General features: G+C 47.2%; 1 protein-coding gene across 1 annotated transcript in view; it reads left to right on the top strand.

Moving 5' to 3' along the window:
• The window catches only part of LOC311132497 (microtubule-actin cross-linking factor 1, isoforms 1/2/3/4/5-like), a 235581-nt gene that overhangs the window by 163724 nt on the left and 54554 nt on the right, over positions 1-17303 (top strand). Inside the window, exons 53-59 of the mRNA XM_084165778.1 lie at positions 63-125; positions 1083-1324; positions 1534-1663; positions 2518-2717; positions 2933-3443; positions 3687-4681; positions 6978-7478. Coding sequence (XP_084021904.1) covers positions 63-125; positions 1083-1324; positions 1534-1663; positions 2518-2717; positions 2933-3443; positions 3687-4681; positions 6978-7478 — 2642 coding nt within the window. The remainder of the gene's footprint in view (positions 1-62; positions 126-1082; positions 1325-1533; positions 1664-2517; positions 2718-2932; positions 3444-3686; positions 4682-6977; positions 7479-17303) is intronic.

The raw sequence follows: 17303 nt of genomic DNA, 5'->3' as shown, positions 1-17303 counted from the left end.
ATGTGTGTTAGTGTCTGTTGCAATGTATGTAGTTGTCTGAGTGCAGTGTGTCTCTCTCTCAGGTGTTCCCCAGATCAATGGTGCAGGCAGCCCCAGCAGTGTCAATGGCATTCACACATGCAAAGGTGAGCTCCCCCTCACTCCCTTATCCAAACCAATTGTCTATGGCCTTCTTTCTCATATGAGATGCTCTCCAGCGCTTACTACTGTGGACATCACTGCTTGATGTACAATCTGCTTTCTCGCTCGCTCGCTCCCAACAATGCTTACTATATATCAATTTTCTGTCTGTGTGTCTGTCTTCTGTCTGTGCGCTTCTTATATGTGCTACTGCAGTGTCTAACACCATTACAAACGTTTGTTGTCACTAATATTCTGTTGCTCTGGATAATAACATCAACCAAAGGCCTTCAGTAGCTAGTTTTCCATCCAATTGGTGACAGATTTTCATGTGAATATTCTAAAATCAGCATAAATAGAATATGCGCATTTTCCCACCAGTGATGTTTCCATCAAATTGACTTGTTGCAGATAAAAGTCTGTGCGTGATGACGTAGTGCACATAAAAATAACTTTTGTGGTTAAATTCCCATGTACCGAATAAAAATTACAAGTTAAATGGGTTTCCATCGCATTTTCAACTCTACTGATGGTTTTGTCACCAAAGAAATTGCGTTATATAGCAAATGTGCCCCCTCTGGTATTGGCACCTGCGCTCTAGCCAACAGCTTGCAGATACAGTACGGGTATAGTCTACATGATGAGATTATTATGGACAAAAGAGCGATTATTTTAATTTGTCAAACGGCAGCCAAGCATCGATCATCATGTCACTAGAATAAGAATTTATTGAAAAGGAGCATCAAGCTCATCACCTTGCACTTTCACCACCCTGTGAAGTTCATAACTTATTTCATCTGTAGCCTAATAAACTGCATGATTTCCCGAGTCGTAGTGGGAGAACAACACACCATATAACTGCGTGACTCTGCTTTTCCATCTGTGGAATGAAAAACACCATACCAATTAAATGTGATTGGATTTGTTTGATAGATTGGTGCTCCTCCTCTTCTTTCTCTCAGACCTGACAGAGCTGCAGGTGGCGGTGGCCGAAGTGAACGGTCGTTACGAGGAGCTGGGAGGGGAACTGAAGAACCGACAGAGGCACCAGGAGGCTTCTCTGGAGCTCAGACAGAAGGCCAGCCAGGGTACCGAGGAGCTCAGCCGCTGGCTGCGAGACCGGGAGAACAGCCTGCACCTGGGCCAGACCACCACCTCCCCCTCCAAACCGGAGTTGGTACGCGCCCAGGCCCAGGAGAACAAGGTGAGTGTCTGGACTTGGGTCAAACCACAGTCAATATTGGGCTTTATTATGTCTGCTAGTTGGTCAACAATGCTACGTTGGAAAATCAGTGTTATCACCCCCTAGCTGACATAAACATATTGTACTTTCTATTGCTTACGTTCTACATGCTTATTCTTGTCTTTTTGTATACAACATACTGATATAGCTGTTTGTTCTCTATACTTTAGGCCTTACTGTCTGAGCTGGCAGAGCATTCTGGGAAGGTGGAGGAGCTGAAGAGCACCCTGGAGAAGCTGATAGCAGACAACCCAGACTCCCCAGAGGCAGACACCTGGAGACAACAAATGAAGGAGATCGGTGAGTGGTACTGGGATGGATGAATAGTCATTTTGAATAGTCTAACATAAGGAACCAGTAGGCCTATATAATTTGCATGGGCATCTACATAAGACTTGGCCCTGAATCAAATAATTAATAGGGCCATCCATTTTGAATGGTAGATTCATCAGTTTAAGGAACATATGACGTTTGATTAAGTGAAGTACATTTCAGAGGATAAGAAGACAGGCTAATATAGTAGTTATTTCAGATTTAATGAGAAGGCGTCAGCAAAGGTTATTAGCTTTTTTCACGTCTTGAAAGGTGAAGAACAAAGAATATGTGGGAGGTTAAGATCAATATTAGGTAGCGAATGAATGGGATGACTCCTTGTCAAAGCTATTAAAATCACCTTCAAATACTTTATATCTTTACCCTGACCTGATATTCCTGATATAGCCCTGTGATATTTAAGGTAGGAACACGGCAGAGCTCCTTTCTCCACACATTTCACACAAGGCCTTATTTCAAAGCCATGTGGATCCAAGACTCACTCTAGAGGAAAGCGTACAGAGGCAGAATAAAAATTAGTTAATGCATGTTGAACATTAACACAGGTCCAGGGGGAAGGTTCTTCCCAATGATGTGTATAAACAAAGGATGACTGACAGGGAGCGCTGTATCGAAGCCACAGCACAGCCATCCTGGCACTCCTCCTCAACTGCAAAAAAAGATTGTGTCTATAATCATAATGATTATTCAGTCTTGCTGAGTCACTCATGGAACCCATGAGTTTCACTGTTATGGTTCTCCACTAGTTTGTTAGTCATTTTTTAATATAAGTAATAGTTGCTATGGTTTATCACTCCAACGTTCACTTCCTATTTACCTAGACTCCCGCTGGGCAAAGGCCAATGAGACGGCAGTACAGAGGCAGACGGAACTGGAGACCTGTGCTGATAGGCTGGGATGCTTTGCCACAGCAGCCAGTCAGTTGGGGCCGTGGCTCAGAGAGAAGGAGCTGATGATGAGTGTGCTGGGACCCCTGAGCATCGACCCCAACATGCTGAACAGCCAGAAACAACAAGTGCAGGTACATGGAGGATGTTAACTGTGTTGAACACATGCAAAATAATGAATAAGAATGTCACAATAGATTGTCCACAACTTGGCAATTCTGTAAATACCAATACCAACCGCATTCTTATGAATTCGTGATAAATTGTACTAGCCAAAATGTAGAAATTATTCCTCATTGACGGATAATGTTCCGACTCCTCTTCTTTCCTATCCCTCCAACCTCCACAGTTCATGCTGCGTGAGTTTGAGACCCGCCGGCCCCAGTTCGACCAACTCACCCAGGCGGCCGAGGGCATCCTTTCCCCGTCTGGTGGTGACTCCTCCCCGCAGGATGACAAGGACCTTGCGGAGGTCCGGTCCGACCTGGCCTCCATCTCTCAGCAGTGGGACGACCTCACTCAACGTCTGTCCCAGCGCTCGGAGCACATCGACCAGGCCCAGGGCACCAGCGAGCGCTACCAGGCCCTGCTGAAGGACCTCTCGGTCAGCGTGGGGGCGCTAGGCGAGCGGCTGGATGGCCAGGCCTCACTCAGTGCTCAGCCCGAGGCCCTGAAACGGCGTCTGCAGGAGACAGGCGAGATCCGCACTGAGCTGGAGCAGAGGAGGGAGGAGCTGGGCAAGGCGGAGAAGCTGTGCGGCGAGCTGAGCGCCATCGTGATTGAACCTTACCTGAGAGACGAACTGAAGAAGAGGCTGGAGAGCGTGAGTGGCCCGCTAAGGAGCCTGGAGGAGAGGGCCGGTGAGTGTTCTGTTTTGTCTATGGTGTTTATCTTAATTCTGTTTGTATGAATCTCTATTGGCTTCAGTAGTATTTGTATGTAGAGGGTATAGTTTTTTTTTTTTTGGTCTCATCATGGCTAGTGGTTTTGAATCCAGCACTACAACCTCTCTCAGGCTTAGGTAGCTACTCCATCTGGTAGAATGTTCTTCATCAAAACATCTGTAAATGAATAGCATTAAAATCCTCTGTCCTCTCCCTCAGCTGACGGTCTGTCCCAGCTCCAAGCCGCTCTCTCCAGCACCCAGCAATTCCAGCAGATGTTTGAGGAGCTGCGGAGCTGGCTGGACAACCAGGGTGGTCAAAGAGACTCTACCGTCGACTCTCTCCCCTGCCAGCCTGAGGCTCTCCGGACCCTGCTTGCCCAGCAAGACGAGCTTCATCGCGGGGTTGCCAGCCAACGTGGCCCCTACGAGCTCATCCAGGCCGAGGGGGCCTCTCTGCTCGCCTCGCTACCCGCCGGCGCCGAAGAACAATCAGCCTTACAGTCCCGGCTCACCACCCTACGCCAGGACTGGGATGAGCTAAATCAATGCATTGCGGAACGCCAGAACCGGCTGAAAACAGCCCTGACCAAGGCCGAGAGTTACCAGCAGCACCGCGCCGAGCTCACGCCCTGGGTGGCAGAGTGCGAGAAGCGGGAGGCTGACATCCAGCCCTCCCTCGACCCTGCGGCCCTGGACGAGGCCTTGCAGAAGGCCAGGCAGCTGGGATTGGACCTGGAGCGCCGTCGCCCCCTCCTGGAGGGTTTAAACACCGCGGCCGACCAACTCCTGGAACACTGCCGCGTCGGAGAGGAAGACATACGCGACGAAAAAGCCCAACTCAACCGTAGAGTCGACGGGCTGGCAGAAAAGCTCCAGAACTGTGTTTCCCAATTGGAAGAGTTAGCGGGTCGACTTAAGGAGTTTGAGGACGGCCGGCAGGCGGTGGAGAGGAGGCTGGAGGCGGCGCGGCATCAGATCGAGGTGCAGGAGGCGCTGGGCCCACAGGCGTGCAGCAACAAAAGCCTGGAGCGGCTGAGGAGCCAGCAGGAGACGCTGCACTCGCTGCAGCCACAGGTGGCCTACCTGAGGGATCTGGCCCAGGGGCTGGTGCAGGACGCACCCCAGACAGCAGGGGGCGGCGGACAGGGAGGACAGAGGCTGGAGCAGCAGGCTCGAGACACAGACCGAGAGTTTGGAGACGTAAGCGAAAAGGTGAGAAGATGTGTGAGGAATTTAGTATACACTGTATTTCATATATAAATATTTCATAGACACTCAGATTAACGATAGAGCACTGTATTCTGTTCAATAGGAGAATGTTCCAAAAATGAAGCATAGTTTTCAAAAATATATTACACTCAAATACAATAAGGGTGTCTCAGTACTCTTCAACAGCCTTTTCTCTTTTGAAAGCATTTGTTTGGGTTTGTTGGACTTATCACTATTAATCGTCCTTTAAAATTACATTAGTGAGTATTGTAACACAGCCTATCTGTTCAGCCTGGAGTGTGGCTGATACAAAGGAGGATCTAGTTTTAGCAGGGGTCGTTGTGTGCGAGGTTGTCAGGGCGTGTGTGTGACAGTGTGTGTGAGCCTGTATGTATGTATGTATGTGCGTGTTTGTGTGTGAGTTGAGATAGAGAACAGAACGTATTTAAGCTGACAGAGGAGTTCAAGTATTAGCAGTTCCAGTGATCTTATATGGTCATTGTACAGATAGAAAACTTCAGACCACTTAATCACTTTACTGAAATGTAAACCAACGAGTCAAGAGCATTGTACTGTATATTGATACAGTGCCTTCAGAAAGTATTCAACAAAAACATCTCACCCATCTACACACACTAACCCACAATGACAAAGTGAAAACCTGTTTTTAGAAATGTTTGCAAATGTATTGAAAATTAAATAGAGAAATAGCTCTTTTAAATAAGTATTCACACCCATGAATCGATTACAGCTTCGAGTCGTCTTGGGTATGTCTGTATCAGCTTTGCACATCTGGATTTGGGGATTTTCTCCCATTCTTCCTTGCGGATTTTCTCAAGCGCTGTTAAGTTAGATGGGGAGCGGCAGTGAACAGCAATCTTCAAGTCTTTCCACCGATTTTCAATGGGATTCAAGTCTGGGCTTTGGCTGGGCCACTCAAGGACTTTCACATTATTGTTATGAAGCCATTCCAGCATTACTTTGGATGTATTCTTGGGCTCATTGTCCTGTTGGAACGTAAATCTTCACCCCTTTCTAAGGTCGTTTGCACTCTGAAGCAGGTTCTCATCAAGGCTTTGCCTGTGTTTGGCTCCATTTATTGTTCCCTCTATCCTTACCAGTCTCCCAGTCCCTGCTGCTGAAAAGCATCCCCATAGCATGATGCTGCCACCACAATATTTCATGGTAGGGATGGTGTTAGACAGGTGATGAGCTGTGCCTGGTTTTCTCCAGACATAGCGCTTTGCATTCAGGCCAAAGAGTTACATTTTGTCTCATCAGACCACAGAATATTTTGCATTAGAATCAGAGTATTTCACGTTCCTTTTTGCAAACTCCAGGCGTGCTGTCATATGCCTTTTTCTCAGGAGTGGCATCCGTCTGGCCACGCTCCCATAAAGCCCAGATTTGTGAAGTGCGGTAGAGACTGTTGTCCTTCTGGCAGGTTCCCCCATCTCAACAAAGGAACTCTGTAGTTCTGTCAGTGGTCATTGGGTTCTCGGTCACCTCCCTGACCAAGGTCCTTCTTGCCCGGTTGCTCAGTTAGGTCGTACGGCCAGCTCTAGGCAGAGTCTGGGTAATTCCATATTCTTTCAATTTCCCAATGATGGAGACCACTGTGCTCTTGGAAACTTTCAACACTATACAAATGGTTTTATACCCTTCCCCAGATATATGCCTCATCACAATTATATCTTGGAGATCTATGGACAGTTCCTTGGACTTCATGGTATAGTTTCTGCTCTGACATACACTGTCAACTGTAGGACCTATATAGCAAGGTGTGTTTCTTTCTAAATCATGTCCAAACAGTGGAATTGGCCACAGGTGGACTCCAATCAAGTTGAAGTGACATCTCAAGGATGATCAAAGGAAATTGGATTAACCTGAGTTTAATTTGCAAAAGGGTGTGAATACTTATGTAAATTAAATATGTATGTATTTCATTTTCAATACATTTGCAACATTTGTAAACATGTTTTCACTTTGTCATTATGGGGCACTGTATGTATAGGTCCGAAATGTGCCATAGATAGTTACTTATAGACTGGTTTCACTTACAAATCAATATGGTATTTGATTTGATTAATGAGATAGTTAGTCATCAAAACAAAGAGCTAGGATACATTAACTAGGCTACATGAATCAGCATTTTATTTGTCCCGCTATTTATATCATATTATTACATCAGCAAGGCACCATGCCACTTTCAACTTGCTAACATTATTAACTCTCTCTCTCTCCCCCCTTCTCCCCCTTCCCTCCCTCCCCACTTCTCCCCCTTCCCTCCCCCCTCTAGATTGAACAGTGCTGTTCCACCCTGGAGTCCCGTCTCAAGGGTGTGGGGGAAGTCCAGTCCTCGGTGCGCGACCTCTTCTCCCGCCTGGCCGACCTGGACGACGAGCTGGACTCTCTGAGCCCCGTGCGGCGTGATGCCGACTCGCTTGCCTCGCAGGCGGATGCCGTCCGCACCTTCCTGGCTCACCTGGCCACGTTGAGGTCGGAGCTTGAAGGTCACGGGGGCGACTGCACCGCCATGCTCCGCCGAGAGGGGTCATCTCCCGATCTCCTCGCCCTGAGGAGAGAGACTGAGGCCCTGAGCCGCCAAGCTGGGAAGCTGGCCGAGAGGGGCCAGGCCAGACTGGGGCAGATCGAGGCAGCTGCCGAGAAGGTGGGAGAGTTCTACGCCCAGGTGGCGGAGCTGCAAGGGCTACTGGGAAGGGCAGAGGAGGGACTTAACGCGCAGGGCGTGGTGGGGACGGAGGTGGAAACCATCAAGCAGCAGCTGCACGAGTTCAAGGTAAGAACAAGTTTGATGTTTATGGTTGGAAATGTGAATGTGCTACGACTGAAATGGAATGACTAGAATGGACAATCTCGTTCAAGTCAACGTTCCGTGATGGGTGGGCCGCCGGCCATATTGAGTTTATCCAGGCCTGGAAGTCATTCTCTTTCTATGGCTACTCTATTGTAATATGTATTTGTTTTGTCTTGTGCTTTTGTTCTCTGATAAGTTTTTGTTTTGGTTGCGGTACCGTGTAATATTTTTGGACATTATGTCTTCAGATATTGGTAAATTGGGTAGAGCCAGCTATGGTTATACTGTAGCACAGCCTCATAGAAGTGAGCTTGGCATGAGTTTCCCAAGTGTTTTTGGTGCCGGCATCAATGAACAGCCTTCTGGATTTTCTTGTGATTTCTCAGAGAATGGAAAACGTACATTTCTAGCCACAGCTCCAGTATTATCTAGCCACAAGCCACCATTTGGGAAACATTGCGTTACGGATGTATTAGATATTAGAACCAGCTATTAGAACCAGTCCAGCTATGGTTATTGTGAAGCTGTAGTTATTCTAGAATTGAGCTTGACGTGGTTCTTTGGTTTGAATTATATTCAGTAAATATTGTGCATAGAATTCTAACTGACATTGTATATGTTATTGCATAGTAGTTGCTCTGGCGGCCATTTTGTTAGAACCTCTGTTGGTGCTTAACTCTGACCTGTAAAAGTATTAGTGCGTCTTATTGAAATAAACAATTACTAACACAGATCCTTTTGAAAGCCTTTAGTTACATAAGAGTAATTTCTTGGGAGAGTTCTCAGAGGAAAGTACTTGACCCTTCTTGGTGGTTGAACATCGTGGATTAAGCCTCCTCTTCTAGCACAGATGCTTTGAGTACATGTCTCTCTCTGTCTGTGGGACTATGCCTACTGTATGTGTACTGTGGCATCCTCTCTTCTACAAATCAACTCGCACTACTTCCCTACCCTTCATGCTCTTGTATTATCACAGGAGGAAACAGGATTTTGGTCGGGTGACGTTTCTTTCCCGACTCCGCTCCGACCGTGGGCTGTGAGGAGGGTGTTGTCATGGAGTGTGACCCCTCTCCTAACTTGAGTCATTCCTCTGGCTCTCAGCTGTATTTATAGAGCAGTCTGGGGGGATGATGTATCCCGTTTCCCTCCCCCTATCCTTTATTCAAGTCACTGGAGAGTGGAAGAGGGGGTATGAGGACTGAGGAGTGTGTGTGTGGGTGGCACGTGCAATGTCCAGTATGTATGTGTGTGTTAGAGATGTGTTACCTTAGGGGACTTGAGTGAGCCTATGTGCATGGAAGGAGGGGTTGATATAGTCCAGATGAGCTTTACAGGGGGTGACAGAGTTCTAGAGCCAGACAGAGAGAAGACTTTAGTCACTGCAGCACTGCACTACTCCAAGTGTCTGACGCACTTCTTCGCCCATGCTGACTCACTCGCGTCTAAACGTTCTTATAACGTTCCCTCAACATTCCCACAACCTCCCCTCCAACCCCCTACCGCTCCGGCGCCAGCCCTCGGAACTTGTTAGGGCCTGTCACCACGGTGATGGATGCCGGGCTAAATTTGATACCAGAGCGAATCGCACACCATACATTCGTTTTTTTCTTCAAGCTATCCTCCCGAGCCATCTAGGAGAAATCCCAGGCTAGGTAACCCAGCCAACAAGAATTAGCCTACTCCCTCCCCTCAATAGGAATCTACTGTACAACGTTCAATAGGAGTTAACCATAGGAATTTGCTGTGTCCTGCTAAATAGGAATACAGTAACAGGGCCACTCCATTGTACTACTACTTTCCATTGGTTTCCATTCATTGTGAAATGTTAAATTAGATTTCATGAGTAATGTACAACACAGACAGTTCACAGACAGTGTTTTTTCCTGGGCTTTATGTCACGTCCTCTGCACTAGAAGTACCGGTACGAAAGTAAGTTTGTAACACCCCCCTTCTTATCTGTTTATTGACTAGTTACAGTAGTATGGGGGAATTTATAAGTAGATTATGTAAATGATTGGTTAATTGTCCATTATATCATATATAAAGGAGTAATTATAAATATGTTGAAATATAGGATAAGCCTTATCTGACTGGAAGTGTGTTGCTAGGTTTACTGCCCAGTGGTTGCTGATTGGAGGTGTGTTGCTAGGTTTACTGCACAGTGGTTGCTGATTGGAGGTGTGTTGCTAGACTTACTATATACTGGTTTCTGATTGGTTCAGCTTAGTGTGGGAGGATACAAGACAGTTTGAGCTGCCTTTCTTCTCTTTCTTCCTTTTCCCTACCTGTGCTCTCTCTTATTCTGTACTCTCTTGATTTATCAACACTAATAATATTGTGGCTGGCCCCCACTACCTTCTCTCTCCTTTCCCCCTCTTAATGAGAGCAAGCTGGATGGATGTTTGGCAGAAGACAAGCAGAGAGAGGAGCGAAAGAGGGGGAGAGCGAAAGAGAAATCTGTGAATAGCTGAATAGCAGTTAGAGAGCGAGGAAAAGAGAAGGGAGACAGCTTAATGGAACGTGCCAGTGTAAATGTAGAAAAGCTGGCCATTGCTGGCATTGACTACGGCAGGTAGTAAGAGCAATAATAATGGCACATTGTAAAAGTACAGCCGGCACTGTGTCTAGAGCATGGAGAGTTAGTCTGGCTGCATAGGAAGGCGTCTACGGGGGGGGGGGGGGGGGAGGAGAGGTAAAAAGAGAGAGAGTCAGAAAGAGTGGGGAGGGCGCGAGTGAGAGGTTGAAAAAGAGAGAGGGGCAGATGGGGACAAGCAAGACTTCCCTTTCCCTAAGATCCTCTTTCGTTCACTCAGGGAGCCCACTTGCCCTATTTCACCCCTCCCTCTTCTCCTCTCCTCCCTCCCTCTCTCTCAAGCCCTCTCTCCTCTCTGGGCTGTAATGGATCTCTCCAGGTCATTTCAAACCTGAACATGTCTGTCTGCCCTGAAAGCAGACTTGCCTGACTGCCCCACAATCCCATCCCCCCCCACCAGACCCCAGTTTAGAAAGAAGGAAAAAAGACTACCCAATCCATAGAGATGATGTCATCATGCCTGAGATTAGAGAGGGGGGGGTGGTAACGGTTAGGGGGTAAGGTGGAAGGGGATATTGTCAGATTAGTGAAGTCGTATTGAGTCACAAAGAGACAGAGGGGCAGATGAGAGAAAGAGGGAGGGGAAGGATAGGGAGGTGTTGTTTTAAATGGCCTGTGGCATTTGTCCTCAGTCCCTCTCCGTACATGTGGCGTCTTGGCCCGTGTTCGGACACTCAGGCTGTTTATCAAGTGTGTTTTTATAGATGGCCATACGATCTGCGTAACTGTGCTCTTATGTGATCAGCAGAATTCACTTGTGTATTTAGGGGTGTTTTGTGTGCCGACAAGGTGTGTGTGTCTCTCGGGAGGATGTGTGTGTGGAGGGTGGGGAGACAGCTGAGATTCCGGACGCGCCCCCGAAAAAGGCTGGAATTAGAAACATCCTCTGATACACACACACACACACACACACACACACACACACACACACACACACACACACACATACATACATACATACATACATATACATAGACTCCAGGGTGTGGCTCTACTGTATGTTACCTAGCCCCAGAACAGCTGGCTTAGTCTATGGAGCAGGACAGGGATGAGTTGATGGGTGTTGTGAAGCTTTAAGTCCCCCCACCTCAAATGGGGATTCCTGTGTAGGGCTGGTAAGGGGGACAGAGGTGACTGGTGAAGAATCCTTCCCTTAAATCATGCTCTCACGTCTCTGCTGTCCTCACCCCTGTTTCCACCCTCTCCCTCTCCACCCTCCCTGCTGCATAGGCCCCCGTCCTGGGTTCAAATACTATTTAAAATCGTTCAAATACTTTAGAGCGTCTGCTTTAGCCTGTCTGGAGTGGCAAGTGAGCGGGGTTTGGTTCAGTGCAACAGGCAAGCTCAATCGAGCCCAGCTAAAGTATTTGAAATTATTTAGAATATTATATGAACCCAGGTGTGATAGAGCCCTCCCTCCATATGGGGTGTGAGTCAGATCTCTCATCTCTCCCTCCACCCTCCAACCAAATCCTCAGAGACATGCAGTAAGGGATACTGGGGTAGTCTTTCTTGTAAGGGATTATGATGTAGCTGATGTGCACGCTTCGGGTAGGAGTGGGCCATAGGCACAGCTCTAGGATCAGCTTACAGCTCCCTCAATTATTGTTACCCCCCCCCCCCCCTCCTCACTTAATAACTGTTTGGGGGTGGGTCTCTTTTTGCTAAATATTATTTGATCGATAGATAGTTTACATTGAAAGCGACCTGATTTACTGTTAATATGATGTCATGTTGATTAGGTGTTCCAGTATATCTTCCCCATGACTTTGCATAGTTACTTTCCTCATTTATCATCCTTAAAACCTGGCCCGATTTTGTGGTTCTCCACTTTGTTTATTTATTTAGCCCCTTTTGATCATGAACTCTTTGGTTCATTTTCATGGTTGTTTATTTTCTGTCCTAAGGGGTTGATTGGATCAGGTTAACACAATTTTCACTAATCATATCAGAGGATTTTCAAATTGACCCTTCCTGTACCCTGTTCACTGTGTGAGAACACACACACACTGTGTGTGTGTGTGTGCTGTTGCATGCGTGTGTGTGTGTGTGTGTTACATCTTTCTCTCACTCTCCCTGCTATCAGGGTCCTATATTGTCTCAGCTGTTGTGAATTAGACAGGCATGTCACAGCATATCTCCCCTCGCCCCTTATCGTCACCATTACCAGACCAATCATAACAAATACACTGCTTCGTTACATAAACAACACAACTAGAATAATGTGTCAAATTAAGAAGCCCAATAATATACGTGGAAGAATTGATGTAATGTTGGAATACACTCAGAGATGGGAATGTGGGATACCAAGGATAGTATAATGCTGTGTGTGAGAAAAGAGTTGGCCCACTCACTCACCCCTCACTGGCCACAGCAGGGCCCAGCACAGGTGTTGTTTGGAGAGAGAGAGAGAGGGAGAGTGTGTGTGTTTGTGTGCGGCGTGTCTATTTTTAACTTGCAAAACACAGAAACCGGGAACAAAGCAGAAATGTGACCTCTAATTTGGCCAGGATTAGGTTATGGAAAAAACCTTTATCATTCACATATGGGCTCCATATCCATTCCAGACCCTGCCTAATAGTGCGTAACACCATAGTGTAGCAATGTCTTAGGAACAATATGCTAGTCTTTCAGGTAGGTATGAATTTTTAATTTCCGAAACCATTGGCCACACATGACTTTAGTTAAACAATCTGTAACACCTAAAAGTATTGTACCACCAGTATTAATTTGATTGACAAGCCTGTTATTCACTATATGTACTGTGGCAGCATGATTGAAGTTGCCGGGTGGTTTTCCATGCTTCTCTTTGTCTCTGGAGGGGGGGGGGGGGGGGGGGAACAATGGCCGCATTGAGCCGCTCAGGTAAAACGCTGCTAGTTAATAATAAAACTGCTGCTGAGAGAGAGGGGGAGAGCACTTCCTCGCTGCCTGGATACGAGTGGAAGAAATGGGCAGAGGCAATGGAGGCAAGAGAGGGGAGGGAAAGGAGGAATGGAAGGAGGGGAGGGAGAAAGGGAAAAATTTAGAGAATTACATTAAATGACAGTGCTTTAAAAAGATGCGATACGGATTGATGGGGGAGATATGGATTGATGGGTGAGATATGGACTGAGTTCTGTTGAGAGAAAGGGAAAGGGGGAAAGGAGAGGGGGAGACATACAGGGAAAGGAGAGAGAAGAGGGAGGGGGAATGAGAGGGCACACTTTCATTTCTACAGGAGTTCTCTTGTGTGCAAACCAGCCACAGCAAAGTCAATACTGTCAGTATCCTGTGCCTATACACCTGCATATAACACCTAACAGCTCCACTGACCTTGCAGAGGCAGTCGTAGGCCTACATTATTATATAAAGTCTAGAGACCTACAGCATGGCCTTTTGGCTGACGGCTAAAAGTTAATGAATTCCATTGCTTTGAGTCCCCACTGTGTTTAGCTCGCTGGGGGATTTTGGGGCCTGCTCTCCCCTCCCTCTTCCTGTCTGAGTCAGAACTGTGACTCTTTAACCAGCCGTGACAGGCCAAATGAACGGGGGATGAATGACAATTTATTGGAGAGGAGTGGGGGATGGACATGTAGACTGCGAGAGGGGTCAGGGATGGAATGCTAAAATGATCCAATCCGACACAATCAAAATGGAGAGGGTGTTTATTTCGTTTTGTATTGATATATTATATTTCCTGTGCTCCCCTTGTGTGTTTCTCTCTTTCTTTTTATCTCTCGCTCATTTTCCCCTCTCTGGCTTTCCATCTCTCCTGGTAGCTGGCCTACATGTGTGCGCGGTTGAATTTGGAGCATGTTGTGCTTTGGGGGCATTGTAGGTCGCGCGAGACTGACGAAGCTTGGGTGGGTGGGTGGGTGGGTGGGTGGGTGGGTGGGTGGGTGGGGTGGGGGGGGGGGGGGGGGGAGAGAGAGGCTGAGCAGAGGAGGGACAAACCCCTTTTGTTTCTATAAAGATGTTTGCCTTGGACGCAGCAATGACAGCTGCACCACAACTGACAGAGGGAGTGAGAGGGGGAGAGTGGGAAGAAGGGGGAGTTAACGAGAAAGAGTATTTAGCGTGGTTGACATGCAGGCCACGGGTGGCTCGCAGCAACGGTTAGACGACAGAGAGAGGGGAGGGGGGAGGGAGAGCGAGAACTCCCTCCCCCTATCAAGTGAAGAATGTGTGTGGACTAAAGAGCGACAGAGCGAGCGAGAGGGAGAAGGCAGGCATGCATTAGTTAAGTTCACATCGGCTGCTGTCTCTGCCAGAGGACTTTAAACGAACAGTTAGAGCAACTGAAAAAGGGAAGGGAGGATAAGAGAGAAGAACGAGTGGAGGAAGAGGAGGAGGAACGGAACCACAACTGGCACTGTATTAGGGATACAAGGACGGAATACAAGGAGAAAAACAAACTTGGTTAAAATCCATTTTTATATATACACTAGATGACTGATAGGGGGCGCTGTGTTGAAGCCACTGTGCTTCCATCTTGGCACGCCCACACCGTTCCCAAAAATATTTGGAAGTATAAAGTATAATTTGAGATTACTAATGTTACTGTCCCCACTACAACAACAAAAATACTTAAATACGTGTAATTTTGACCTTAAAACAATTAATTGAAATACTGTAGAATTCCATTCATTCCTAGGGAGGACTGCTCCTACTGGGGAGTGCCAATATGGCCGACTGGTGGCTTGAAAGACTCTCAATGGCCAATACATAGATTAAGCAATTCAGGGTTTATATACATCATTGGTTAAAATACTCCACTTTTGTCTGGTGCCAGGGGTTGCTGTCATGCTTGCTGGATTCCACCGACTGTGTCTCCATAGATTTTTGGTGTGATATCCTGAGGCCCCCTTTTCTGTAACCCCTAACCTCCTTTGCCCCCCCCCCCCCCCCCCACACACACACACACACACACTCCTCTCTCGGCTGGATTGGGTTACACTGGAGCGGCAGACGGGAATGCACAAGTGGAGACTGACTGAATATCGCCGACTTTTGTGTCTCTTCTCCATATTGTTTTACACTGTCGCCCACTACGCTGGAGAATAGCAACCGGCTGCTTGAAAACCTGGAAAAAAGAGGAAGGAGGGGGGGAACAGGATAGATAGAGGTTCTACTTCCTTGTATGCCTATAGGCTGTTTATTTTTTCGAAAATACAAAAGCCGTTATTGATAAGCCTCTTTTTTTCCTGGCTTGCTAGCAGTTCCCCTCCCTCAATCACTCTCCCCTCCCCTTCTCCCCTCCCTCTGTCCCTCTTTCTTTCTCTCGCTCACTGTTTCTCTGTATCATTTCCCTCTCTGCGGACAGCGTTTTTGTGCTGTGAGGGGGAGGTGATTTGCCCAGGAGATTCAATTCTGGATTACAAAGCAGTGATGAATGTAGCAGTCTCACACTACTAGCGTCTCTTTCACTCCTCCTGAGCTTGTGGCTGGTTGTGAACACTGAGAAATAGTACCATCCTGCCTAGCAACAAACCCCCTCACCTGTGTTAGTCTTTTAATTTCATCCTCAGTCTATTTATCCGTTCATTTTGAAAGATGATTTGCCGAGTGCTTCGCGTGGGATAATCTTCTCTCGTTATCCCGTGATTTCTTTAAAAAAAGAAAAATCCTCCATTCGCCACTACCCCCCCCCCCCCCCTCTTTGGCTCCACACCCTCCTCCCTTCCTCTCTCCCTATCTGTAGCTCACTCCCCCTCTCACATGTGTGTTTTTCGGGAGTGGAAACCAGCATGATTGGAGCACTTCCTGTGTTTTAATACCAGAGCAGGAAACAGAACAAACAGAGCTGAATTCAAACAAAAACAGTTAGAAAAGGAGAGCGAGAGAGCGAGACAGAGAAGAAACGAATGAGTGAGTGAGTGATCGAGAGAGACAGAGAAGGGGGAGTGACTGAGTGAGCGAGCGAGGGAGAGAGGAAAAGTGGGGAGATTTTTTTAGCAGCTGCAAACCATTTCAGTGTGTGTAGTGGCCTGAGAACAGAGAGACTGAGCGACAGAAAGAAAGAAAGCAAGGGAGCCTGCATGCAAAAAAAAACAGAGGAAGAAGAACTGGGATTGCATGGTGTTTTGTTGTTTCTTTCATTTAAGGAGCCTCTAAAAGAGAGAGAAGGAAAGAAAGGAGTGTGTCCGGGGATTGTCTGACAGAGAACGCCTGCAAGGCAGAGTCAGAGGCAGCGCTCAGACTGGGTCTCTTACTGTCTGGGTCTCTGCCCTCTGGATACAGTCCCACGACTCACAGCAGCTCTGCCCGGCTGGACGGGGCTCAACCCCCCCCAACCCCTCTTCCCTCTCTCCCTAACGAACCCTCTCACCCCCTCCCGGATTCAGCCTCTACTCTGGATTTACTGTCTCTTGTTGCCTGGAGCTGTGGATGAGCAGCACCATGGAAAGAGGGAGATGATAGACGGGCGTCTAGTCTACGCTATGAAAAAGGTCTGGATCTCTTTGTTCTGCTTTTTGAATTGCAAGACTGACTTGTGCGGAGTGGTGGGTGATGGGATTGACTTTTTATCGCTAATGATGATGAGGATAATGATGATGTCGACAAGAGGGATGAAGGAGCACTCCAGGCACAGAGCGGGGCACTGCCTCCAGACACACACCACTCATGCTTTGTGATGGGAATGGAAGAGAGGAAATAGAGAGAGAGAGAAAATATAGACTGTCTGCAAGGACACACTCACAGGACCAAAACAGGCTATGAGTGACTGCTCGGTTACTTTGTATGAGATTTTTTTTCGTTTTGCTGCATTTGTTTTGATTCCCTCAAAACACTGTGAAGGATCAACTCTTTTCTTAAGTCATTCTCATGGTTTTGGGTTGACAACAAATTTGAACTAAGACAAGAAAAAGGGCAACAAAGCCATTGGAACTCGTTTTTTCACCCCTGCACAACCTCTTTTTATATCAGGGAGTAGTGGATTTCACACCTTAAAAGGAGACTTTACACACTTCTCTGGCTGCTTCTCACTGAGACAGTTAAAGTTGCTCAACCCTTCTCTTCTGCTTATCCTGTTGTGGCAGAACGAGGAGGAAGTACTGTACCAGCAAGGAGAGTGGGAAAGGATTCAGGACTAGGGAGTTGAACGACTGTGAGTGAGCGGGAGTTCATGTAAAAATAAAAAACGGAACAAAGGGATGTTATCTCCACGGCACTCACCTCCTTCTGGACTTTGGACGTCTATGACACAGCCCCTGCCTCCTTCCTGACAACCT

Source organism: Coregonus lavaretus, assembly GCF_964263955.1.
Source record: "Coregonus lavaretus genome assembly, chromosome: 7".
Taxonomy (NCBI): Eukaryota; Metazoa; Chordata; class Actinopteri; order Salmoniformes; family Salmonidae; genus Coregonus; species Coregonus lavaretus.
Note: the sequence above shows the minus strand (reverse complement) of the source record. Positions and strands in the feature narration are given on the sequence as shown.